The sequence below is a fragment of the Eretmochelys imbricata genome, chromosome 24, assembly GCF_965152235.1.
Source record: "Eretmochelys imbricata isolate rEreImb1 chromosome 24, rEreImb1.hap1, whole genome shotgun sequence".
Taxonomy (NCBI): domain Eukaryota; kingdom Metazoa; phylum Chordata; order Testudines; family Cheloniidae; genus Eretmochelys; species Eretmochelys imbricata.
In genome coordinates, this window is record NC_135595.1 from 15496957 (window position 1) to 15523359 (window position 26403).

At 60.9% G+C, this 26403-nt stretch overlaps 1 protein-coding gene and 1 non-coding gene across 4 annotated transcripts; one reads left to right on the forward strand and one right to left on the reverse strand.

Annotated features, from left to right (window-relative positions):
• Positions 1-5021: 5021 nt before the first annotated feature.
• LOC144280055 (U2 spliceosomal RNA) lies at positions 5022-5213 on the reverse strand. The gene has a single exon (XR_013348723.1). It is a non-coding gene; the product is annotated as a U2 spliceosomal RNA (small nuclear RNA).
• A 4810-nt stretch (positions 5214-10023) lies between these two features.
• LOC144279739 (retroviral integration site protein Fli-1 homolog) lies at positions 10024-24781 on the forward strand. 3 transcript variants are annotated; one of them, XM_077841356.1, is made up of 9 exons: positions 10024-10155; positions 18930-19129; positions 19657-19805; positions 20426-20629; positions 20953-21036; positions 21499-21561; positions 21734-21793; positions 22240-22287; positions 22807-24781. In XM_077841356.1, the coding sequence occupies exons 1-9, from the start codon at positions 10138-10140 to the stop codon at positions 23319-23321; spliced, it is 1341 nt and encodes a 446-aa protein (XP_077697482.1). In that variant the 5' UTR covers positions 10024-10137; the 3' UTR covers positions 23322-24781. The 3 variants fall into 3 exon arrangements, with proteins under 3 accessions (XP_077697482.1, XP_077697483.1, XP_077697484.1); XM_077841358.1 differs by lacking the exon at positions 10024-10155 and adding an exon at positions 10604-10671; XM_077841357.1 differs by lacking the exon at positions 22240-22287.
• Positions 24782-26403: the final 1622 nt, after the last annotated feature.

Here is a 26403-nt window from a genome sequence, read left to right on the forward strand (position 1 = left end):
CCCAGGCGTCCTGGCTCCCAAAATGGGCGGGAGTGGGGTCTAGGGGTTAGAGGAAGGGAGGCTGGGTTTCAGGTGTCCTGGGTTCCATTCCCTGCTCTCGGGTTAGAGTGGGGCTGGGAGCCAGGACTCCTTGGTTCTTCCCATCCTCCCCCTTTTAACCATTTCACACAGCAGGAGGGGGCAGGGCAGGAAGTGGTGATGGGGTGAAAACTACCAAGAAGTGCAGGGAGCCTTGTTAGAGGGCTTATTCCTTCACCCACTTACTTCCCTGGTCCTTCTCGCATGAACAGAGAGCAACAATACCCGAAGTCCAAAGGTGCAAACAATTCGATGTTTATTGGGGTGAACTTCCAGCAAGCATGATTCCAGTTTCCTTCCTTAGTATCCTCCTTCCCAGCTCTGACACCACAGAGCCTTACACCTGTGTCCCTGTTCCCATTCCTACCCTTAGCCAAACATGATTCCAACTTCCTTACTCCCATTCCCTGTTCCCATTTCCCCCTTTAGCAAAACATGATTGCAATTTTCTTACCCCCATTCCCTGTTCCCATCACACACACCCACATGCCCACCCCCACCCACCCCCTTCCTCATTGACCACAGATTATATAGTAAAACTTGAGTTCTGCTTAGCTATACCTTAACCAATCATTTTCCTGAAATTTAACTAACCAATCCTAACATTGTAACATGATTATGTAACCAATTATATCCCACCACCTTAATTAGTTTACACCCAGCAAAATTAATTATACAGTAGACAGGAACAATCACAGAACCAGACAGAGATTATACAGACAAACAATAGCAAAGTGGGAACTATAATGACAAAACAATACAGAAGTGAGGATTTCACAACCCAGCTATTGATAAGTGAGTTCTTACCAGACAGGATGCTATCAAACTAAGTTTCCTGTTACATTTTCTAGGCACTTCCCTTTCTCTGGAGGTGATAAGAATACAGGACAGGATTGTATTCCTAACAGCCCAATAGCACCTTATTTCAATGGGACTAGTTTGGAATGTGAGGAGGTGACCGGTCGCTTCCCAGCTTATGGCTGCCTCTGCTGCTTAGCCAAAGGCCTTAGCCTAAGAACAGGGCCTCAGACTGTCACAGTAAGAGAAGACCCTCACACCAGCAGATAGTGATTTTGATTCTTTCTTTTATACCTCTATAATTAGCCAAGTGATAAGAATACACCTAAATTCTTAGAGTATAGGCCTTTACAGACAGGCCTGAATATCTATATCCTAACAAGCCTGTACCAAGAACCAGGTGGTGCAGAAACTATGGCCCCCTCCCCACCTGTAACCCCCCCTTGGCTGACATTGGATTGTGCCCCCTCAGCCCCCAATCCACCCCCATGTACCTGGGGGGGCAGAGAATAGCCACAGCCCAGTGGGCCCTGGCCACGCCCCCAATCCTCCCCCTATGGGCCCTGGGAGACAGAGAATAGACACCCCCGTCCAATTGAAGTTTCTCAGTGACCCAAAGTGTGTGTATAGGAGGGGAATGGGGGGTGTGTGTGTGTGAGAGTATGGATTTGTGCACGTTTGTGTGTGAATCAGGATCTGTAGGGGTTTTGTGCATGGGCGGGTGTTTGTGTAGCTGTGCAGGTGTGTGTGTTGATGTGGCTGGATTTGGGTGGGTGTTTGTGTATGTTAGTAATAATGTGTGGGTGGGGCTGGATTCATGCATATGTTTGCAATTGTGTGCATGCATGCTCTGCTGCCCTCTGCTGGCTGCAGCGACAACCGCTTCTCCACGCATCACAGCCCCCAAACTGTCACCTCCAGTGACGATTCCCCCATCCTACAAGGGCTGGCTGGCCTGACCCTTCACCCGTCTGCGGAGTGTGGTGGGGGCTTCAGCTCGCCCCCTGTGGCTCAGGAGGGTGGAGGAGCGGGGCGCTGGGCTCCGATGCACCTGGAGGGCAAATCAGGCGGGGCAGGGCCTGTGGTTTCCGTGCCGCGTTGCCTGGTGCTGGGTCATTGCACCATCCCCAGCCATGCCGCACAGCACGCCCCGAGAGGGAGTGGGGGGCCTAGCAGATGATCCAGTACCAGGGGGGAGGGGATATGTGGTTGGGGGGAGGGAAGGCCTTGGGCTGCACTGGAGGAGCGCAGAGCAGGGGTGACACCCTAAAAACCTGCAGCAAAGGGATGGACAGATGGAGAGGGATAGAAGAGGCAGCGAGCCTAACATCTAAAAGGGGAGTGGGGTCTAGTGGTTGGGGGTGGGGGCTGGTGGTCAGAATTCCTGGGTTCTATCCCGAGCCCTGGGAGGGGAGTGGGGTCTAGTGATTAGAGTGGGGGCACGGAGAGGGGCAAGCCAGGACTCCTGGGTTCTCTCCCTGGCTCTGACTCTTGTGTAATCCCTCAGCAGTTACCCAACCCGCCAGTGTGTGGGAGCGAGGGGTGGGGCCGGGTTGCAACACGGCCCAGAGTCCCATGCGGCCCCCTTAGTTACTCAACCAGGGGCAGGGTGGGAGATGGCCTGGGAGATCCGCTAAGAAAGGTGCTTCCAGTAGGTTTTTGTGTGGGTCACGCTGCCCCCTGCTGGATAGACTCCTCTAGATCAGAGCCATGGACCCCTCTAGCCCAGTCTCAGCCCAGGTCAGACCCTGGGAGCCCATCCTCATCTGTCGCCACGGCTATGTCTATTGGTCTCCTGGAAAGGTCCATTCCCATGGGTAGCTGTCCAGTGGCAGTGAGTTCCACAGGCCTCGACACATGCTGCATGGGACAAGAGGTCCTTGTGTTGGGAGCAGTGGGAGTGAACTGTGTGCGGTTATGTCTCTGAGAACGATTGTGAATATTGCGGTGTGTGTGGGGTGATTGTGGCTCGGGGTGTGATTGTCCCTCTCTTTCGGGGGTGGGCTAGTGTGTGCCCCGGGTGTGTCGGGGCACAGACGTCTCCCTAGGGCCAGCTTGCATGATTTCCCATCACGAACCAGCTCGGTGCTGGTGCCCCCACACACGGATGGGCAGTGACCGGCCCGGGGGGGAGATGTGATGGATTCGGAAGGAAGCACAAGAAAATCAGTCAAGGCCCTGAGCAGAGCTGGGACACAGACACAGTTACCCCTGGAGCACCCAGGCAGGGGAGTGGGGACTAGTGGTCACAGCGGGGTGGGGGCTGGGCGCCAGGACCCATGGGTTCTCTCCCTGGCTCTGGGAGCGGAGTGGGATCTAGAGGTTAGAGCAGGGGGACTGGGATCCAGGACTCCTGGGTTCCATAGTGGCAGCTGTTTTTTCATATGTCTCCCGCAGTAGAGATCCCAGCCCAGCCCCCTAGCTGAATGTGAGCGGGGTTGGGGGGCGGGAGGGAGGTTGCCCTGCCACTTCAGAGTCATGATTTGAGCCCCGGGGCTCTGACATCACAGAAACACCCCTCTCCATATCTCTAGCCCAAGTCAGAAAGTAGGAACCCCTCCCCAGACGCGGAGGAAACCAGAGGGGCTGGACATCCACCAGAGGGGCTGGACATCCACCAGACCCCCCCCCCCATGGCTGCAAGGTGAGACCCCCCTGCACCCTCCTGGAGAGCCCCCTGCTACGAGGGACCCAGGGCACCCAGAGAGGGTCAGGAGGTGAGATGGGGCTGCGGTGGCAGGAAGGGGGCAGAACTGGGGGCTGGTGCCAGGTCGGGGGCAGGCTACACAAGGGAAAAACGTGTGGCTTTGTTTAATATTTCCCAAGGCTGTGGCTGGATACAGGTTTTTGGAATGACTTTCGGGAAATATTTTGTTTCCAAACAGACTCCAGATACCAAACGATGGTGCTAAGACGCTCCCCCTGTGCCCCTCGCCCATTACCCCAGGGTCCAAGCCTCTTCCCAACCCGCAGGGTAGTTCTCCTCCCAGGCTCCTGCGAGGGCGGGAAGCGCCACCAGCCCCATTTCCTGGATGGGAGAACTGAGGCCCAGAGAGACTGAGTGATGTGGCCGAGGGCACCCGGGAAGTGTGGGGCAGAACAGGGGGCTGGGACCGGATTCTTTTTCTTCAGTAAGTTTCTGCCCTCCCGCCTCTGCCCTGCTTCTTGGCCGCTGGGTGGTGCAGGGGCGGGGCCTGGGGAGAAGGGGCCGTCTGGGGCGGGGCCTAAAGTGAAGGGGCGGTGCGAGGGCGGGGCCTTGCAGGAACGGGCGGGGCATGGGCGGGCCTTGGAGGGGTGGGACAATGCGGGAGCAGGGATGAGGGAAGGGCGGTGTGGGGGCGGGGTTTGGGGAAAGAGGCGGTGTGGGGGCGGAGTCTTGGGGAAGGGGCGGGGCAGGCCAGGGTTTCAGGAAGAAGGGGAAGCACAAGGGGGAAGGGGCATTGAGGGGTTGGAGAACTGGGGAAAGGGGCGGCACGGGGCAGAGCCTTGGGGGAAGGGGCGGTGCGGGGGCGGGGATTGCGGGGAAGAGGCGGCATGAGAGCAGGAGATCGGGGAGAAAGTGAAGCGCCAGGGGGAACTCGGGGGAAGGGGCGGGGCCTCGAGCGATGGGGCGGGGCAAGGGTGGGGGCTCGGAGCAAGGGGAGCCGCGGGAGGGGGGTGGCCACGTTCCGGCGCTGGTGGCCCCCCACTTTTAGGGACCGGAAATTCCGTCGCCCCTGCGCGCCCCGCACCCCCAGAAACTCCCCTCCATGCACAGCCCGGCTCTCACTGCCGGGCTCCCCGAGCCGAATGCAGAAGCTGGGGGAGCTCAGGGCAGGGACGGGGCGGTGGCTGGACCAGTGGCGGCCGGAGGCGCCCCCCGGGGCCGGGGCCGAGAGGGGCTGCGGCGGAGCGCGGCACCCAGCGCCTGGGGCGGGGAGACGAGGGGGCGGCGCGGGGCGGGGCCCCTGTCGGGGGGCGGGGTTATGCAGATCAGCCGCGTCCGGCGGCAGCGGCGAGAGGAGCGAGGCAGCTCGTGCGGACGGAGAAAGCAGCGGGCGCCGCGGGCGGGGATTGACCCGCTGACCCCCCAGCTCCCGGGAACAGACCCGCAGCCGCAGGAGGCAGCTGGCTTTTTTCTAGCAGCAGGTTCTCCCCCCGCCCCGGGGAAGGGCACCGCGCCCGGCAGCGCCGCGACACCGGGCTGATGCGTGGAGCGGACGGAGCGAGCTCCTCATCTCGCTCCCTGTTCCAAAGCTCCATTTAATATGAAGCTCTCGCCTGGAGAACACACCGGAGATTAAACGGAGAAGACCAGACACTACACTTGATCTGAGCCATAGAGACCGAGAAGCGATACCGGGAGCCTGGGACACCGCGCTGCCCTCTCGCCCCGACAGCTGTTCACGTCCCTAGGAGCTACTCTGATAACTTCGTAGCTAAGTGGCAATCACTGCCCCGGAGTGACTCCGATGCGGACTCCCCGCACCGGTTTCTGCTCAGACACAGAGAATTCTCTCCGCCCGCGTCCTCGGCTCATCTCGCCGGGACCCCTGGCTGCCGCCGGACGCGGCTGATCTGCACAACCCCGCCCCCCGACAGGGGACCCGCCCAGCGCTGCCCCCTCGTCTCCCTGCCCCAGGCGCTGGGTGCCGCGCTCCTCCGTAGCCCCTCTCGGCCCCGGGCCCGGCCCCGGGGGGCGCCTCCGGCCGCCACTGGTCCAGCCACCGCCCCGTCCCTGCCCTGAGCTCCCCCAGCTTCTGCACTCGGCTCGGGGAGCCCGGCAGTGAGAGCCGGGCTGTGCATGGAGGGGAGTTTCTGGGGGTGCGGGGCGCGCAGGGGCGACGGAATTTCCGGTCCCTAAAAATGGGGGGCCACCAGCGCCGGAACGTGGCCACCCCCCTCCCGCGGCTCCCCTTCCTCCGAGCCCCCACCTTTGCCCCTCCCTATCCGCCGAGGCCCCGCCCCTTCCCCCGAGTTCCCCCCCTGGCGCTTCAATTCTCCGCGATCTCCTGCTCTCATGCCGCCTCTTCCCCCCAGTCCCCGCCCCCGCACCGCCCCTTCCCCCAAGGCTCTGCCCGGTACCGCCCCTTTTCCCTAATTCTCCGACCCCGCAATGCCCCTTCCCCTTTGTGCTTCCCCTTCTTCTTGAAACCCTGGCCCTGCCCCGCCCGTTCCCCAAAACTCCGCCCCTTTCCCCCAAACCCCGCCCCCACACCGCCCTTCCCTCATCCCTTCTCCCGCATTGTCCCACCCCGCCAGGGCCCGGCCCTGCCCCGCCCGTTCCTGCAAGGACCCGCCCTCGCCCCGCCCCTCTCCAGAGGCCCCGCCCCCTAACCTCCCCTTCCCTCAAGGCTCTGCCGCGTGCCGCCCCTTTTCCCCAATTCTCCAACCCTGCATTGCGCCTTCCCCCTTGTGCTTCCTCTTCTTCTTGAAACCCTGGTCCTGCTCCACCCCTTCCCCCATCCCCGCTCCCACACTGTCCCACCCCTCCTGGGCCCGCCCCTGCCCCGCCTCTTCCTCCAAGGCCCCGCCCCCGGACCGCCCCTTCTCCCGAAGCCCCGCCCCTGCACCATAGCGGCCCAGGAGTAGGGCAGAATTGGGAGGCTGGAGGGCAGAAACTTCCTGAGGAAAAAGAATCCGGTCCCAGCCCCCTGTTCTGCCCCACACTTCCCAGGTGCCCTCGGGCACATCACTCAGTCTCTCTGGGCCTCAGTTCTCCCATCCGGAAAATGGGGCTGGTGGCGCTTCCCGCCCTCGCCGGAGCCTGGGAGGAGAACTACCCTGCGGGTTGGGAAGAGGCTCGGACCCTGGGGTAATGGGCGAGGGGCGCAGCGGGAGCGTCTTAGCACCATCGTTTGGTATCTGGAGTCTGTCTGGAAACAAAATATTTCCCGAAAGTCATTCCAAAAACCTGTATCCAGCCACAGCCTTGGGAAATATTAAAGCCGCAGGTTTTGTCCCCCTGCTCTAACCTCTAGACCCCGCTCCGTGCCCAGAGCCAGGGAGAGAACCCAGGTGTCCTGGCGCTCAGCCCCCACCCTGCTGTGACCACTAGACCCCACTCCCCTGCCTGGGTGCTGCAGGGGTAACTGTGTCTGTGTCCCAGCTCTGCTCAGGGCCTGGACTGATTTTCCCAAAGTGCTTCCTTCCGAATCCATCACATCTGCCCCCCCCGCCCCCCCCCCCCCCGCGCACCACTGCCCACTCGCGTGTGGGGGCACCAGCACCGTGCGGGGTTGCGATGGGAAATCATCCAAGCTGGCCCTAGGGAGACGTGTGTGTTCCTGCCGTCCCCTGCTGGCCCGGCTGAGCCCTGCTCTGTGTGTGTGTGTGTGACACTGTGTTTGTATCAGTGTCAATGTGTTGTGGGGCTAACCAGTAGGAAATGGTTTTGCAGGACTTTGTATCCTGTATCAGGTGACACACAAACACAAACAAACCCCAGCTACCACACAAACACCTCAACAACTCCACACAGCCAGCCATTCAGACACGCTGACGCTCAAAGGGGCTCACACAGACCCAAAAACACCTACAGACACTCACACACTCCACATCCAGGGCACACGCTAGCCCACCCCCGAAAGAGAGGGACAATCACGCCCCCCAGCCACAATCACAATCACCCCCCCGCACACTGGAATATTCACAATCATGCTCAGACACAACCACACAGAGTTCACTCCCAGCGCTCCCAACACAAGGACCTCCCACCCCACGCAGCCTTTGCCGAGGTCTGTGGAACTCACTGCCACTGGACAGCTACCTATGGGAAAGGACCTTTCCAGGAGACCAATAGACATAGCCGTGGCGACAGATGAGGATGGGCTCCCAGGGTCTGACCCGGGCTGAGACCGGGCTAGAGGGGCCCATGGCTCTGATCTAGAGGGGTCTATCCAGCAGGGGGCAGCGTGACCCACACACAAACCCATCGGAAGCACCTTTCTTAGCGGATCTCCCAGGCCATCCCCCACCCTGCCCCTGGTTGAGTAACTAAGGGGGCCGCACGGGACTCTGGGCCGTGTTGCAACCCGGCCCCACCCCCTCGCTCCCACACGCTGGCGGGTTGGTTAACTGCCGAGGGATTACACAAGAGAGAGTCAGAGCCAGGAAGAGAACCCAGGAGTCCTGGCTCACCCCTTCCGCCCCCACCACTCTAACCACTAGACCCGACTCTCGTCCCAAGGCTGGGGATAGAACCCAGGAATTCTGACCACCAGCCTTCCCCCAAACACTAGACCCCACTCCCCTTTTAGATGTTAGGCTTGCTGCCTCTTCTATCCACGTACCCCACCTTCTCCATCTCTCCATCCCTTTGCTGGAGGTTTTTGGGGTGTCACCCCTGCTCTGCACTCCTCCAGTGCAGCCCAAGACCTTCCCTCCCCCCAACCACATATCCTCTCCCCCCTGGTACTGGATCATCTGCTTGGCTCCCCACTCCCTCTCGGGGCGCGCTGAGCAGTATGGCTGGGGATTGTGCAATGATCCAGCACCAGGCAACGCGGAACGGAAACCACAGGCCCTGCCCTGCCGCGCCCCACCCGATCTGCCTTCCAGGTGCATCAGAGCCCAGCGCCCCGCACCTGCACCCTCCTGAGCCACAGGGGGCGAGCTGAAGCCCCCACCACACTCCGCAGACGGGCGAAGTGTCAGGCCAGCCAGCCCTTGTAGGATGGGGGAATCGCCACTGAGGTTGATGGTATGGGGGCTGTGACACATGGAGAAGCAGTTGTAGCTGTAGCCAGCAGAGGGCAGCAGAGATGCACACACACAAACATAATTGCAAACATACACAAACACATGCATGAATCCAGCCACACACACACATTCTTACTAACATACACAAACACCCCCACAAATCCAGCCGCACACCAACACAACCCTAACAGATGCAAACACATGCATAAATCCAGCCACACGAACACACACACCTGCACGACCACCCCCCCACAGCTACACAAACACCCACCCACACACACAACCCCTGAAGAACCCAATTCGTACACAAACACTTGCACCAATCCGTACACACACACACGCCCCCCCCATCCCCCTCCTATAGACACACTCTGGGTCACTGGGACACTTAAGACTTCAATTAGATGGGGTGCCCAGTACCGTGTCTATTCTCTGCCTCTCAGGGCCCGTAGGGGGAGGATTGGGGTGTCGTCGAGGTGCACTGTGCTGTGGCTATTCTCTGCTCCCCAGGGCCCATACGGGCGGATTGGGGGTGTGGCCATGCTGTCCTGCACTGTGGCTATTCCCTGCCACCTAGGGCTTATAGGGGGTGGATTGGGGGCCTCAGCCAAGGGGGGGGTTAGAGGTGGGGAGGGGGCTGTGGTTTCTGCACCACCTGGTTCCTGGCACAGGCTCCTTCGAGGATTTGCATTTCTTGGTAGTTTTCACCCCATCACCATTTCCTGCCCAGCCCCCTCCTGCTGTGCGAGATGGTTAAGGGGGGGATGGGAAGAACCCAGGAGTCCTGGCTCCCAGCCCCAGCTGTGCTAACGTACCAGACCCCACTCTAACCCCAGAGCTGGGAATGGAACCCAGGAGTCCTGACGCCCAGCCTCCCTTCCTCTAACCACTAGACCCCACTCCTGCCCATTTTGGGAGCCAGGACGCCTGGGTTCTAGCCAGGCTCTGGGAGAGGAGTGGGGGCTATTGGTTAGAGCAGGAGGAGCCAGGACTCCTGGGTTCTGTTCTCAGTGCTGCTGTGTGACACTGGGCCTCTCTTTTTCCTCCCACTTTTTGGGTATGGAGACTGTAAACTCTTTGGGGCAGGGCCTGTCTCTCGCTGTGTCTGGGCAGCGCCTGGCTCAACAGGGCCCTGATCTCTTTAGGTGCTGCTGTGGTACAGATCACACTGGTCCTGAATACTAAAAGGCATGGCACCACTTTGCCATGCAAGGGCTAAATGGGATTCTATCCCTGTGGCCCTCCGTGCACCCTTTCCCCCCAGCTCCCCAATTCTCAGCCTTGTGCCGTTGCCCTCATCAACGGCAGTGCAGAAAGCCACCCAGCCCTAGCGCCAAAAGAAGAAGACAAGAAAAAAAAAAGCTTTGCAAAAATTGGTCACACCAATAGGAAACCAGCCCCGGCGGTTAGTGACTTCACTTCCCAAAATTAGACGCACACACACACATACACACACACACACACATACACACACACACACACACACACACACAGAGCACCGCTCATCCGGCCCCCTTTGCTAATGCACCACCTCGCCTCGTCCATGGAGGTCTAGGCGGGGAGCTCCGTGGGGGAGCAGCGATGGATGGAACAATCAAGGTAGGTTCTGGAGATGTTCCTCCAGGTGCCGGTGTCTGGGCTCCAGCTGGTGCTGGGCTCATGCTGGGCTGCGTTCAGTTCCTCTCTCTCTCTGGTGCGCGCCCCGGCTCCACAAACGCCCCCCCCCCCTCCGCTCTTTCCTTCTGGTACAAAAAATTTCCTCTTCCTTCCCGTTCGTGGCGGTCGATGTCGCTGAGCTTAAATAACCCAAACCAAACCGCCCGAGAGAGAGACACCCACGGTGCTGCTCAGCCGGAGCCCCGCAAAGGCACATGCCTCCCCCACCCTCCCCTCCCCGTTCCCAGGAGCGTGCAGGAAGGGGGTCAGGATCAGGGAGAGCCTGCGTCCCGAGGGGAGGAAATGGGGGGCTCACCCCCTCCATGGAGCATGGGGGTGCCATGGGGCACCTATGGATGGTTCCCACAAAGCAGGGCAGAAAGGATCTCAGGCCGGGATGGAAATGGGGGGGCCTGTGCCCCCAACATGGAGAATCTGGGGTGCAACCTTGCTTAACAGGTCAGTCTGTCCTTCTTTCTGTCACTGTCCCATTCTAGCTTTATCTAGCGCTCGTGTTTGTTCTTTTTTGTTCCTTTCCTTCTCTAGCTTGCATGTTCTTGCTTGCTTTTGCTTTTTTCCCCCCTCTACCTTTCATGCTCTTTCTTTCCTTCGTGTTCTACCATTTTTTCTCTCCCTTTATTTCTTTCTCTGCCTTTCACACTCTTTTCTCTCTCTCTTGCTTGCTGGTTATTTTTTTCACTCGCTCTTTTTCCTCGCTCCCTTCCGAGCCAAGTGGGTTCTCCTCGCGCACAGATTTCGGGGCAGGTTTCCCTCCCAATCACCGAGTGGATTAAACACGCCCCAGGAGCATATTATGGGTTACCCAGCAGCTCCGCTGACAGGACCACGGCTGGCCCGGGAAGCCTGGAATTTCGTGCACTGCATCAAACCGAAAACCCATTGGCATCAAGGGAACAAGATCCGTGGCCGAGACCCAGTTGGATTTTGGGGGCGGCCTTCGATACTTAGAGACGTTGCATCTTTATCCAAGGGGCAGGGAAGGCGTTTCTTGGGCTCAGAGCCACTTTGATCGTCTCCAGGATTCTAGTGCTTTGGGATCGTGCTGGGCTACTACATTTGTTCCTCAGTAGGGAGAGCCAGGGCTTAAAGCCGGTTTGTACAGTGGGGAGCAATAGGGGGGCTACAAGGGGGGGGGGTCCCAGAGCCAGCAAGGAAATCACAAGGTCTATTAAGATTGATCCACCATCATCCTGGAAATCAGTGGCAGCAAGGCACCAAAATGCCTGGGAAGGTCTGGGCCTGCTGGACGAAAGCTGCTGCACCCAGAGGATGCTAGATCCCCCGGACTCGGTTCTGTGGCCACTTTAAGCACCGTCTGGCGAGAGGATGTTTTAACCAGCCAGGCCGCGACTGGGTTGAGGGGGGAATTAGCAGCCCTGGCAATGACGGTGGGGTCTCGTCATCTCCTTGGCCAGGGGAATTGTCTGATTTGCAGTTTGCTGAAGGGCTTTGCTGGGGCAGTTTCCTGGGGATCGGCCTGGAGCCTGCATATGCCGAGGCAACTGTGCCCAATTGATTCTTTCTGACCCGGGCACTACACAGACACACAGGGAGAGATGGGCCCTGCCTGGCTGAGATCAGGGCCCTATTGTGCCAGGCGCTTCCCAGACACAGAGAGAGACAGGCCCTGTCTAAAGAGCCCACAGTCTGAACAGATAAAGGACAGGAGTAGAAACTGAGGCCCAGAGAAGCGGCCAAGATTACATGGTAGGTCAGGGATTAGTCCTGGCTCCCAGCCCCCCCCACCCCCAGTTCTAAACCATTGGACCCCCACTTCCAGGGCGGGGGATAGAACCCAGAAGTTTTGACTCCCAAGGACCCTCCCCAGAGCTGGGGATAGAACCCAGGGGTAGGGTTGCCAATTTTGGTTGGATGTATTCCTGGAGATTTCATCACATGACATAATCTCTAATTAAAGATTAATCTTTAATTCCTGGAGACTCCAGGCCAGTCCTGGATGGCTGGCAAACCTACCCAGGAATCCTGGCTGCCAGTCCCTCCTGTGCTAACCCATAGCCCCCTCCTCCCCAAGTCAGGGATAGAACCCAGGAGTCTTGGGTCCCAGCCTTCGTCTCCCATCACTAGACCTCCCTCCCCTCCCAGAGCAGAGTACAGATTGCTAATTTACAGCACACAAATTCTCCCGATCCAACAGACATGATTTGCTTCCACGCAACATTTGACCCCTCTGCCAGTTTCTCCCAAAGTCCAGATTCAGCGTCTGGGCTGTTATCAGGGCGAAACCCCCTTATCACACGGGGGTGGGGTGGGGTGGATCTGAAATGGAAACCGCACAGTCTGTGCCACTCCCTTATTACACGGAATCCCTTCTCCTTGGCTTCCCGGGCTGTTCCGTGGTTCTGGGGGTGATGCGGGGAGAGGGAGGTATCTGTGTCTGGCTGTCTCTCTGTCTGTCTGTGCGGGTATGTATCTGCCTGTCTGGGTGCGTGTGTACCTGCCTGACTCTGTGTGTGTCTGCCGGGGTGTCTCTGTCTTTGTGTCTGTGTGTATCTGCCTGTCTCCCTCTCGCTGACTCTGTGTGTCTGCCTCTGTGTATCTGTGTGCGTGGGAAGGGGGGGTTACACCCTACCTCTCGCTGTGTTTTAGTTTCCAGGTGACAGTAATGTAGTTGCAAGGGGTGAAAAGGTCGGGTGTTTCAAGTGCAGGGCTGCGCACTCCGTACACACACAAAGGGAAGGTCATTCTCAGTGTATGGGGGAAACTGAGGCACAGAGTGATGTAGCAACAGGCACAAGGTCACCTAGGGAATCTGTGGGAGACCTGGGCGTAGAACCTGGGGGGGGGCCTGAATTCAGCACCTTCCCCACAAGACCTGCCTTCCTCCCACACAGTGTTTTGCAGCAGGGGAGGAGGGGCTGGGAGCCAGGATCCTGGGTTCTCTCCCCGGCTGGGGGAGGGGAGTGGGGTCCTGTGGTTAGAGCAGGGGGAGGGAGAGTTGGGAGCCAGGATTCCTGGGTTCTGTCTTGGCTCTGGGTGGGAGCTGGAGTGAATAGCTGTGTGTGCAGGAGGGCACCCCCCCCCCCGCAAACCGGTGCCCCAGCCCCCAGCCCATTGTCTGGCCGGATGGGGAGCTATTTAAAGCAGCCCAGGCCAGCGCTGCTCAGAGCCTCGCTCCCCATCAGGTGGCCTTATCAGGAGTCCAAGAGGCTTCCGGCTTCGTAGCCTCAGGCTTCCTGCCTTGGCTTCCTGTGCTGCTGCCCAACACAGCCCCGCCCACTGCACACAGCCCCACCCCCACCCCTGCCAGATCACACCCATGGGCCCATCTACCCTGGTATCCTGCCCCAATCTGACCCATGGGCCCATCTACCCCGGTATCCTGCCCCAATCTGTCCCATGGGCCCCTCTACCCCAGTATCCTGCCCCAATCAGACCCACGGGCCCATCTACCCCGGTATCCCACCCTGGATCAGACCCATGGGCCCCTCTACCCCGGTATCCTGCCACAATCAGAACCCTGGGCCCCTCTACCCTGGTATCCTGCCCCAGTCAGACTCACGGGCCCATCTACCCTGGTATCCCAGCCTGGGTCAGGCCCATGGGCCCATCTACTCCTGTATCCCGCCCTGGGTCACTTCCATGGGCCCATCTACCCTGGTATCCTGCCCCGATGAGACCCATGGGCCTATCTATCCCAGTATTCTGCCCTGGATCACATCCACAGGCCCATCTACCCTCGTATCCCGCCCTGGATCACATCCACAGGCCCATTTACCCTGGTATCCCACCCCTATCAGACCCCTCGGCCCATCTACCTTGGTATTCCACCTTGGGTCCGACCCACAGGACCATCTACCCTGGTATCCTGCCCTTGGTCAGACCCAAAGGCCCATCTACCCTGGTATCCCGCCCTGATCAGACCCATGGGCCCATCTACTCCAGTATTCCATCCCCTCCCTGCCTGCCATATCAGAGCCCTGGGCCCATCCAGCCCCTAGAGATGGATAGAGGGGTTCATATGGCGATGGATCTATAGCGTCCGGTCACCCCATGCTGTATGGGGTTGGGGTGGTGATGCAAGGCTTGTGCCCGCTGCCTCAGGCAAGAGTACCTGGCTTCCTGCCCTCCTGGGCACACGTGGAATAGGGTAACCTGGGTCCCCTTGTGGTGCTTGTGTCTCCGTCAATTACATGGGCACAGTGTGTAGCCCACAAGGTATTTGCACCTCTTATCAGACACAGCAGTGCCCCTTCCCCTGTGCTTTGAGTCCCGTGGGACCCTCCCTTGTGCGTGGGGTTTCCAACATTGCATCGACCTGGTGCCACGGGACTGTGATTGCACTGAATGCAAAGCCTGCAGCTCACCCGTCATTCAGTGGGTGTGCAATTGCACGGATGGGGCATGTTCTGATTTTGATGCACACGGCACAGCTGCCGGGCAACGACTGTGCAAGTACACCCGTGCACGCTCTGCTTGTGATGCAACTGGCGTGCCCACCGTGCAATGGCTGAGAAGGGCCCTGACCATGCAGTGCTCTGGTTGGGAGGCATGTGGCGTGGCCTGGCAATCAGTGGGCAATTGTGTGGATGGTGCATCCTTGGGCGCATCCCTCCTGCAGTGGGGCCCGGGGCGTTTGCACCGCTTGGGCACACGCAGGTTGTGACGTGAATGGCACCTCTGTTGTAGGGAGGGCTGTCTTTGTGCACACACTGATGGTGACACGAGCGCTTGTGGGGCACGTGGGCCATCCGTCGTGCAATGGGGGGACCACGATTCCACTGCTTGTGCGTGCACAATACGGGACTCTGTGCTGCACGGCATGGCCCTGCCTTGGGCACAGGCAGATGGTTCCGCACATGGGCATCTGTGTCCGCAGGCCACCTCACCCCAGATGGGCACCCAAAGCTTGTGCAACGTAACTCACCAGCCCTTTGCATGCCACCCCGGCACCTCTGCCGTGCCCTGTGCCATCTGGTGTGCAAGCAGGCCTTGCATGGAGCCCCCTACATGTGCTTTGTGCCGTGCGTGCGCTTGCCATGTCATGCAGCCTGTGCCCCACGGGCCAGCTGCATGGTACCATGTGCCCCGGTGGCCTTCTTGATTACTGCGCAGCTCAGGCATCATCGGTGGCCCCTCCACGGCACCCCACGACGAATGCCATGTGGGCTGCCACCCTGCAATGTACTGCAGCCCCTCCGGTCAGCACTGCAGCGCTGGTGCCCCCCTTGGGCGCCACGTCTGGTGCCACACCGGCACTTCCACGCCACGTCGCGTGGGCACTGTCCCCGTGGGCATTGTCCCGCGTGGGGCACCCTCCATCGTGCCTCCTCCGGGTGGGTGTTCCTCCCTTCCCTGGAGCCCCTCCCCCGCCTTGCCCCTCACGGCTCCTACCTGCCTTTGCAAGAAGGGATGCTGCATGCAAAGTCAGCAGAGCCCTGCGCAGAGCAGCAGCCCCGGGGGTGGGCAGGCACGGCAAGGGAGTAACCGCAGCCAGGCCCCCCTCCCCCCCCAATGCTTGGGCGCCCGATAACATCTCCAGCGCAGCAGCTCCGGCTGCAAACAGAGATCAGCCCAGCTCCCCTGAGACTTCTGCTTTCTGTGCAAAGAGCCCACACCCAGCGTGCAACTGTATGTGTGTGTGTGGGGGGAACCTAGAGGCAGATCAGATCAGAGCCCCCCCCCACAGCCCTGCAGCAGGGGCACACATAGCGGGGGATGGGGGGAAGTCAGTGTCAATCGAGTCAGGCTGGGCTTGGGAGGGTTCCCCTGGTGCCTGGGTCATCCTGAGATTCCTGCAGCTCCCACTGCCAACAGGGGGCACCGCAAGGGGCGGGGGGAGCTTGCAGTGCCCAGTTCTATCATCCTCCAGCAGGGGGCGCTGCAAGCAGTGGGGTGGGGGGAACCTTGCAGCTTGGGGCTTTGCTAGCTAAGGCTGGGGCATATAACCCAAGGCAAGGGCGGGAGGGGGGCCTTGCGGGAGGGGCGAGTTTGAGCTATGAACCTCTGTGGGACCTCCACTCCCCTGCTTCCCTGCCTGTACCCGGGACTCCCAGCCTGTAGTCTATGCTGGAGCCTGAGATGCCCTCCCTGTCTGCTGCTGCCACCGCTGCTCCTCTGTCTGTGTTTCCCGCCTGTCCCTGTGATGCCCTGGCTGTACCTCCATGGGTGTTGGCACTTTCCCTGCCTGTGTTTTCTGCCTGTACTTCTGCTTTCCCAGGGGGCTACCTGCAGACTCCTTCTCTGCCCTCTGGCCAGGCTTCAGGGCCTTTCTCTGCTCCCTCGGCTCCACTGCGCTGAGGCTGCATAGCCCCTCCCTGCCTGGGCTGCTGCCACATCTGACTGCCCAGGGATCCCAGTGTCACAGCCCCGCCCAAGCCCCCTGTGGAGTGGGGGGAGGCTGGGCGCCAGGACTCCTGGGTTCTATCCCCAGCTCGCAGCAAGGGAGTGGGGTCTTGTGCTTAGAGAGGGGGCTGCAAGCCAGGACTCCTGGGTTCTATCTGTCCCCATCTCTGGGACGGGAGTGGGCTGTGGAGGGGGCTGGGACCTGGGACTCCTGGGTCCTGTTCCTGCATCTGCCATAAACTATGTGACTTTGGACAAGTTACCTCCCCCCACCCCATGTCTCGGTTTCTCCATCAGTCAAATAGATACAATGGGATGTACCCAGCAGGTGCAGCCAACTGTACCCCCCCCCGCATAGAATCATAGAATATCAGGGTTGGACGGGACCTCAGGAGGTCATCTAGTCCCACCCCCTGCTCAAAGCAGGACCAGTCCCCAATTTTTGGCCCAGATCCCTAAACGGCCCCCTCAAGGATTGAACTCACAAACCTGGGTTTAGCAGGCCAATGCTCAAACCACTGAGCTATCCCTCCCCGCAATTACAGTGCATTATGTATGTGTGTGTCTCTGACTGTACATTTTCACAAGCGCACTGGGTGTGACCGACTGTACATCTTGCACATGGTTTTGCATGCACTGTGCAAGCGTGTCAGCCATATGTGTGCGGACCATTTATAGCTGTGTAGGCCTGCACAAGTGCATGTGTGTGTGTGTGTCTGGGATTTTGGGTGTGCGATTGTCTCTGTGTGTGTGTGTGTGTCTCTGGGATTCTGTGTGTGCGATTGTCTCTGTGTGTGTGTGTGTGTGTGTGCCTGGGATTGTCTCTGTGTGTGTGTGTGTGTGTGTGTGATTGTCTCTCTGGGATTGTCTGTGTGTGTGTGTGTGTCTCTGGGATTTTGTATGTGCGATTGTCTCTGTGTGTGTGTGTGTGTGTGCCTGGGATTGTCTCTGTGTGTGTGTGTGTGTGTGTGATTGTCTCTCTGGGATTGTCTGTGTGTGTGTGTGTGTGTCTCTGGGATTTTGTATGTGCGATTGTCTCTGTGTGTGTGTGTGTGTGTGTGTGTCTCTCTGGGATTTTGTGTGTGCGATTGTCTGTGTGTGTGTGTGTTTCTGGGATTTTGTGTGTGCGATTGTCTCTGTGTGTGTGTGTGTGTGTGTGTGTGTGCGCCTGGGATTGTCTGTGTGTGTGTGTGTGTGTGTGTGTCTCTGGGATTTTGTGTGTGCGATTGTCTCTGTGTGTGTGAGTGTGTGTGTGATTGTCTCTCTGGGATTGTCTGTGTGTGTGTGTGTGTGATTGTCTCTCTGGAATTGTCTCTGTGTGTGTGTGTGTGTGAGTGTGTGTGTGTGATTGTCTCTCTGGGATTGTCTCTGTGTGTGTGTGTGTGTGAGTGTGTGTGTGTGATTGTCTCTCTGGGATTGTCTGTGTGTGTGTGTGTGTGTGATTGTCTCTCTGGGATTGTCTCTGTGTGTGTGTGTGTGTGAGTGTGTGTGTGTGATTGTCTCTCTGGGATTGTCTGTGTGTGTGTGTGTGTGATTGTCTCTCTGGGATTGTCTCGGTGCATATGTCAGGCTGTGCCGTGTGGGTGTCCAGCTGGGCATTGGTGTGTGGGCGGGTGCAGCATGTGTGTCCGTGTAACTGTACCTGGCCTGGGAGTGTCACACGGCAGACAAGGTTCCTTCGGCCTCAGTCCCGGGGTGGGGTGGGTGGGTGTTTGCAGCCCAGGCAGGGCCAGCCCAGGCAGGAAGCCGCACAGGCCACTGAACTGTCACCTGCTGGCAACCACGCTCGGGCGCCGGCAAACAGGAAACGTCCCCTCCCCCCAGGACTAACGGCCGGGGACAGACACCACCCTGGTGGGGGCAGAATAACACCAGGGCATCCTGGCAGTCAGGGCTGGCCCCAATGTCCCAGCGCAACGTAGCCATGCTGTGGGGAGCAGGGTGGGGGGCTCAGCAGAGGGCGCCGTGCTGTAGGGAGTTGGGTGGGGGGCTCGGCAGGGGGCACTGTGCTGCAGGGAATAGGGTGGGGGGGGCTCAATAGGGGATGCCGTGCTGCAGGGAGTTGGGTGGGGGGCTCGGCAGGGGGCGCCGTGCTGCAGGGAGTGGGGTGGGGGGGCTCAATAGGGGGCGCCATGCTGCAGGGAGTGGGGGGGGCACAATAGGGGGCGCTGTGCTGCAGGGAGTGGGGTGGGGGGGCTCAATAGGGGGCGCCATGCTGCAGGGAGTTGGGTGGGGGACTAAGTAGGGGGCACCGTGCTGCAGGGAGTTGGGTGGGGGGGCTTGGCAGGGGGCGCCGGGCTGCAGGGAGTGGGGTGGGGGGGCTCAATAGGGGGTGCCGTGCTGCAGGGAGTGGGGTGGGACACTCTAACCTCGCCATATGTCCCCCCCTGCAGGAGGCACTTTCTGTGGTGAGCGAGGACCAGTCCATATTCGACTCCTCCTACGGCCCTCCCCACCTCATGAAGACAGAGGTGCCCCCTGACGAGGAGTACAACTGCAAGGAGAGGCCGGTGCTGGGGGAGCCGGACTGGTCCAGTCAGACCAGCAGGGGGCACTCTGTGAAGAGGGAGAATGAGACTGTCAACTGCTCCAGGTCAGGCAGCTGGGGATAACCTGCGGGACTCCCTGCTACCAGGGATTAGTGGGGTTAACCTGTGGGACTCCCTGTCACTGGATATTAGTGGGGTTAGCCTGTGGGACTCTCTGCCACTGGGGACTGTGGGAACTGGCCCATGGAGCCAGGCTGCAGAGGGGGAGGTTCTTGCGCCCGTGGCCCAGCAGAAGGACCCGGCACAGCCCCCCTGCCCGCCCAGGGTCCACAACTCCCAGCTCAGTAGAGCTGGGCTGAACCGGCGCCCGCAGGAAATGACTCACTTCCCTCATCCCATCCCCAGGAAACCTCGGTCAGCGCCAGGGGCTGCACTAGGAGCCCAGCCGGCCTCAGTGCCACAGGGTGGGGTGGGACCGGCCAACACACAGCCCTGCTGGTGCTTCTCACTCCTGACCCGCAGCCCCTGCTAGCCCAGCCCTGCCCCCCCCTACACAGTGGGTCTGAGACTGGCGAAACTCAGACCTCTTGTGGTCGGATCCAGTCCTCACCCACCCCCTGTCACCCTGCAGACAGTCCCCCGTGGACTGCAGTGTATCCAGACGGAGCAAATCTGGGAGCGACCCACACCCCATCCCCTACCCAGCCAGCTACAGTGACCAGCGGAGCAGCCCCCCAGCCAACCCCCCCAGCGAGGAGAAGAGGGTTATCGTCCCAGCGGGTGAGTGCACCCTCCCTTCTCCGCGTGCCCCCCAATGGCCTTTCACTGTAGAACAGCCCCTGCCCCCTCCCCTGACACGTGGCCCAGTGCTGGGGTCTCTTATTTCCTTGTTTGGGGCAGGGTTGGTAAATGCCTCCCAGGAATCCAAACATCCGGGCCGGCTGGCCCCTCACCGTGCCACGTTTCTGGGCGGGCAGCTGCAGCCCAAGAACCCAGGTGTCCAGGGCCAGTTGGCCTCTTCCCTCTCCAAGCGAGGCTCAGAGTGGGTTGCTGTTCCTCTGGAACCCAGGTGTCCAGGCTGGCTGGATCCTTTCCCCACTCCTGTGTGTGTGCGCTGTGGTCTGGGAGGGCAACTGTATCCCAGGGACCCAGGCATTCGGGCTGGCTGGATTCTTTCCCCCTTCCCAGCAAAGCTGTGGCAGGGTGGTTGTGTCTCAGGGACTCAGGTGTCCGGGCCAGCTGGACTCCCCTGTGCACGTGTGTGCCATGGTTTGGTTGGGTAGAGCTCTCAGGAACCCAGGAGTTCAGGCCGGCCGGACTCCTGCTGTTTGGGTAGCTGTACTCTGGGAACCCAGGCATCCGGGCCGGCTGGACTCCCCATGTCTGTCTGTCTCCTGCAGACCCTGGCGTGTGGACCCAGGACCATGTGCGCCAGTGGCTGGACTGGGCGGTGAAGGAGTACGTGCTGGAGGAGGTGGACGTGGGCCTGTTCCAGCACGTGGACGGCAAGGAGCTGTGCAAGATGGGCAAGGAGGATTTCCTGCGCCTCACCTCGCCCTACAACGCTGACGTGCTGCTGTCTCACCTGGCCTACCTGCGGCAAAGTACGGCCAGGCCCCACGGAGCCCCGCCCATCCACAGGGAGCCCCACCCACAGATAGGGAGCCCTGCTTCCCCACAGACAGGGAGCCTCCTAGGATCAGGATGACCATACATGTCTGGGAGCCCCATCCCCAGACACAGGACCTAGGCCCCCAGACATAGGAGCCCCACCCCTAAACCAGGGAGCCCCGCCCATCACCATAAACCACGCCCCCTCTTGCAGGAGCCCCACCCACCTATTGCAGGGCCCCCCTGCTCCACCCTGTCTGTGGTGCTCTGGGCAGACCCCAGCTCTGACCAGTGCTCTCTTGTCTCTCCCCCACAGGCAGCCCAACCTTCACCTACCCGGCTGCCCCAGCTGTGACCCCTCAGCCCCCCGCACCCCCACCACGGGTGCAGGTGAAAACAGGTGAGTCTGCGAACACCAGCCCTGCCCCTCCCCCATGGGCTGGGAGCCAGGACTCCTGGGTTCTAGCCCAGCTCTGGGTGGGGAATGGGAACTGGGGCAGGATTCCTGGGTTCTATCCCAGCTTGGGGGAGGGGGGACTCCTGGGTTCTATCCCAGTGGGGCTGGGGGAGGGGTGGGGAAATGGGAACTAGTGTGGGGAGGTCTGGGAGCCAGGACTGCTGGGTTTGCTCTCCAGTTGTGGGAGAGGAGTGGGGTTGAGCGATTAGAAAGGGGAGGGGGCTGAGAGCCCGGACTCCTGGGTTCTGTTCCAGCTCTGGGTGGGGAGTGGAGTCTAGTGGTTAGAAAGGAGGGGGGGGGCTGAGACCAGACACAGAGCAGGGCTTGTCCTCTCCAGCAGCGGTTCCCCTCCCCTTCGCCACTACTAATGGACTGTTTCCCCCCCACCCCACTATTGGCCTGCAGAATCCCCCTATGAGGAAATCAGGCGAAGCAGCTGGAGCGGCTCCCTCAGCGGGGGCCCCAAAGGTACCATCATCTCCCCCCGCCCGTGTCTCCCCAGGGGGCACTGCCCCATGGCTGGCTAAAAACCCCTGAATCCAACTCAGGGCATGGCGCCCGCTACTTCCCCGGGGTGCCGGCTGGTGGGTCCTTCCCCTCCCCTAACGCTCTCCCCCCACATTTCTCCCCCACCCGCCAGGGTCCCCCCCGCAGATCCAGGGGGTGAATCGGACGAGTGAATCCCCGCGGATCGTAACAGGTGGGTGCCTCTGCTTGGGGAGTGGGGTGGGGGGAGATTGCCCCCATAGCTAGGCCCCTCTCTGCCCCATGGATGGCCCCCTGCCCCACACACCAAGGTCAGGGAGTGCCGCGAACCCACAGAGGGGGGTACTGAATGCATTTTGAGGGGTACGTCAGTCCCCAAACAGTGCAAGGTTTAGGGCTGCTCATGGAGAGTTTTGGGTTGGGCCCTGGGGGGGCGGTCTGATTGGGTTGGGGGCAACTGGGGATTTGGTGTGAAGCCCATCTGGGAATGATGGGTCATGGGGACCTGGGGCGTCAGAGGGTTAGATGAGGGGCTGGGAATCAGGACTTCTAGGTTTCCATGATGGGGGTTGGGGTGGAATGGGTCCCAGCGGGGGGCAAAGGGGGTGTCTCTGACGCCCCCCAAAACTAACTCCCCCCAACTCCCTTTTCACCCCCCAGATCCATACCAGGTCCTGGGACCCACCAGCAGCCGCTTGGCAAACCCAGGTGGGTCTGGGCACCTATTACAGCTTGGGATGGGGTGAGGTTCTTTGTAATTGCTAGAGACACGGGGGGCTGGGAGCCAAGACTCCTGGGTTCCGTCCCTGGCTCTGGCAGGGGAGCGGGAGCTAGTGGGTTAGAGCCGGGGCCGGAGGGAGGAAGAGGGGCTGGGAGTTAGGACTCCTGCGTTCTGTCCGTGGCTCTGGCAGGGGAGTGGGCTCTAGCGGGTTAGAGACCCTACAATAACAAACCCAGGCCCTCCTTCCTGGGGCAAAGCAGAGCCCCTCCGTTAACAAACCAGTGCACCCAGCAGACCCTACCATAACCAGTCAGAAAAGACCCTACAATAACCAACCCGGGCCCTCCTTCCTGGGGCAAAGCAGAGCCCCTCCGTTAACAAACCAGTGCACCCAGCAGACCCTACCATAACCAGCCAGAAAAGACCCTACAATAACCAACCCGGGCCCTCCTTCCTGGGGCAAAGCAGAGCCCCGCTGGTACCAAACCCGTCTCCCCGCCCGGCAGGCAGCGGCCAGATCCAGCTGTGGCAGTTCCTGCTGGAGCTGCTGTCGGACAGCAGCAACGCCGGGTGCATCACGTGGGAGGGCACCAACGGGGAGTTCAAGATGACCGACCCGGACGAGGTGGCGAGACGCTGGGGCGAGCGCAAGAGCAAGCCCAACATGAACTACGACAAGCTGAGCCGGGCCCTGCGCTATTACTACGACAAGAGCATCATGACCAAGGTGCACGGGAAGCGCTACGCCTATAAGTTCGACTTCCAGGGCATCAGCCAGGCCCAGCAGAACCACCCGGGCGATGGGCCCCTCTACAAGTACCACCCGGCCGACCTGCCCTACCTGCCCTCCTACCACCAGCAGAAGGTGGGCTTTGGCCTCAGCCACGCCGCCCAGCTGCCCGTCTCCTCCGCCGGCTTCTTCGGGCCCCCCTCGCCCTACTGGAACGCCGGCTCCGGGAACCTCTACCAGAGCCCGCCCGTGCCCCGGCCCGCCGCCGGCCACCTGAACTCCTTCTACTAGCCATGGGGGGGGCGCCCGGCCTGCCGCCGGCCACCTGAACTCCTTCTACTAGCCGCGGGGGGCGCCCGGCCTGCCGCCGGCCACCTGAACTCCTTCTACTAGCCATGGGCGGTGCCCGGCCTGCCGCCGGCCACCTGAACTCCTTCTACTAGCCATGCGGGGGGCGCCCGGCCTGCCGCCAGCCACCTGAACTCCTTCTACTAGCCATGGGCGGTGCCCGGCCCATTGCTGGCCACCTGAACTCCTTCTACTAGCCATGCGGGGGGCGCCCGGCCTGCCGCCGGCCACCTGAACTTCTTCTACTAGCCACGGTGGGGAGAGGGGGGCGCTTGGCCCGCCGCCAACCACCTGAACTCCTTCTACTAGCCATGAGTGGATGCTTGGCCCACCTCCGGCCACCTAAACTCCTTCTACTCGCCACGGGGCGCGCTTGGCCTGCCGCCGGCCACCTGAACTCCTTCTACTAGCCACGGGGATGCCCCAGCCTGCCGCTGGCCACCTGAACTCCTACTAGCCACGGGGAGGAAGTGGGTGCCACGGCACATGGGGGCTGCCTAAATGCCTACTAGCCATGGGTGGGGTCTCCCCAAACATGGATAGCCACGTGGGATCCTTCTGCTGCCTGTCCCCACCCCTGTTGCTGCCTCCAACCCAACCAGTGCCTGGAAAGACCTCCCCCTTCCCTCCCCTGCCCCGATAGTGGGGTGCCCCCTCGACACCTCAGGGTTTGGGGGGCCAGGGGCTCCCCACTCTGGCTGGACTCCTTGTGCTCTGGACTGGGCGGGGCCCGGGGGAACAGCCCAGGGGGCTGGGATTAATTGGGGTGCAGGGTTTTTTAAATGAGGGATTCACCTGCAGCTGTCCCTCCCAGAAGGCAGAACCCCCCCCCCCAACCCTGCCTTGCGCAGAGGCCTCCCCTCCTCCTCCCAGCGTGGCTCCCAGCTCCCACAGTAGGTGCTTGTTGAACACCGCGGGATGCCTGTTGGGGGCTGGCTGAGAACACCCTTTGGGTGAGGCTGCTGGCTGTTGAGAGTGGACACCTGGCAGGGGGGGAGGCGGGTTGTTGCCTTTGGGAGCCAGCTGAGGGTGGACACCTGTTGTTACGGGAGCCAGCTGTTACCTCCAGACACTAGGGGGCGCTTGTTGGGCGAGGCCGGCTGTTGTGTGGTGGTGCCTGGGGGGGGTGGGGGTGGGAATCGGCTATTGCCTCTGGACATGCAGGGCTGGATCAGGAATCCCAGCCAGGTGTCTCCCCCTCCATCCCCTCATCCCGCCCCCCCCCCCCAGGCAGGGCCCGTGGGTCTCCTGGTAGCAGCCCCCTCCCTGGGAGAGGGGTGTGCGGACACGTCCTAGCACCACTGCTCCGCAGGGGGATTGTATCCGTGACACCCCCCACACCCCCAGATCCACGGGGCTGACAGCGACTGTAATATGCCTCCTCCCTCACCCCATGTATTAAAGGTTGTGTTGTTACGTGTGACACTGTTTATGCCTGCAAGGTGGGGGGGGGGCCCCGCTGGCAGGGGGGTGAGGCCCTGGGATGTTGGGGAGATTGGCTGGGGAGGCCGAACGGGGTAGGGAAAGGGACTAGCTGTGGGGAGGCCTAGCAACCGGTGGGAAGGGGGGGCGGCAGTGGAGGGGGGCAGAAGAGGAGGGGCTCGCTCTACTTCACACCCAAAGCTCCAGGAGAATCTCCCTTAGCGGACACAGCCTCAAGGCTTGGGGCCGCTCCGGGCTGGCTCTCTCCAGCAGGGGGTGCCGGCTGCTCCCATGGGAAGGGGGTCCAACTGGGAAAACGGGGGGAGGAGCTAAGTGGGGGCAGACCTCCACTCCCCCTACCCCTTCCCCCAAAGGATACAGCTGCCCCTGCGCTGTCAGAACAATCCTGTCCCCCCACACATGGGGGGTATCAGTGCTCACAGCTTCCTGCCCCCAGTCCTCCAGACCAGCTGGGGCTGGGCAGGGATCATCTACAGGCAGGGGTGTCTGGCCGAACGGGGGCTGAGGCCAGGGAGCCAGGACACCTGGGTTCTATCTCCAGCCCTGGGAGGGGAGTGGGGTCCAATTGTTAGAGCAAGGGAGGGGGGGCTGAGATTGGCTCCAGGGAAGACTGCAGACAAGTTCCCACATACAGGGGCACCTGGCCACCCTTCACCAGCAGGGGGCCCTACAGCCTGCCACACCTACTGCCATCTGCACCTACCTTCCAGCTGCACAGTGCTACTGCCCCCTGGTGGAGACACTGCAGGGCTCCCTCCCCTAGGGGTTACATCCGGGGTGGGCAAACTTTTTGGCCTGAGGGCCACATCTGCCTATGGAAATTGTATGGCAGGCCATGAATGCTCATGAAATTGGGGTGCAGAGGGAGTGTGGCCTCCTGGGTGGGGCCAGAAAAGAGTTCAGGGTGCAGGAAGGGGCTATGGGCTAGGGGTTGAGATGCAGGATGGGGAGTGTGAGGGCTCTGGGCTGGGAGGGTGCAGCTTCCAAGGTGGGACCAGAAATGAGGGGTTTGTCATATGGGAGGGGGCTCCGGGCTGAGGCAGGAGATTGTGGTGTGGGCGCGGGTAGGGGCTGGGGTTGGAGCAGAGGGGTTAGGAGTATGGGAGGGGGCACCAGCCAGGGGGCTTTGTGCACTGCCCCATCCACAGGCACCACCCCTACAGCTCCCATTGGCTGGGGTTCCCAGCCAATGGGAGCTGCAGAACCAGTGCTTGGGGCAGGGGCAGCAGCATGCGGAATCCCCTGGCTGCCCCTACGCATAGGAGCCGGAGCAGGGACATGCCACTGGCTCCCGGGAGCCCTGGGGAGTGGGACAAGTCCCTGACCCTGGTCTCCAGCGGGGGCTCAAGAGCCGGATTAAAAGGTCTGACAGGCTGGACACAGCCCGTAGTTTGCCCACCCCTGGGTTACACATACCTGGGCTGCCTTACCAGGTCAGAGCTTGAGATCCAGCACACAGCCAGCCCCCCACAGCAGGGGCTGCAGGTCAAGATAGAGGGGCACTGGCAGAGCTTGCAGGGGGGGAGCCCAGATCAGGCCCAGCAGGGGGCTATTGAGCCAGGATTGAGAGACACTGGCAGAG

Bases quoted from the DNA above. Each gene is read 5' to 3' on its own strand.
- LOC144279739 (XM_077841356.1), top strand. The intron at 19,130-19,656 runs GTCAGGCAGCTG...GTCACCCTGCAG, and splicing joins GAGACTGTCAACTGCTCCAG to ACAGTCCCCCGTGGACTGCA. The intron at 21,562-21,733 runs GTACCATCATCT...CCCACCCGCCAG, and splicing joins CCTCAGCGGGGGCCCCAAAG to GGTCCCCCCCGCAGATCCAG.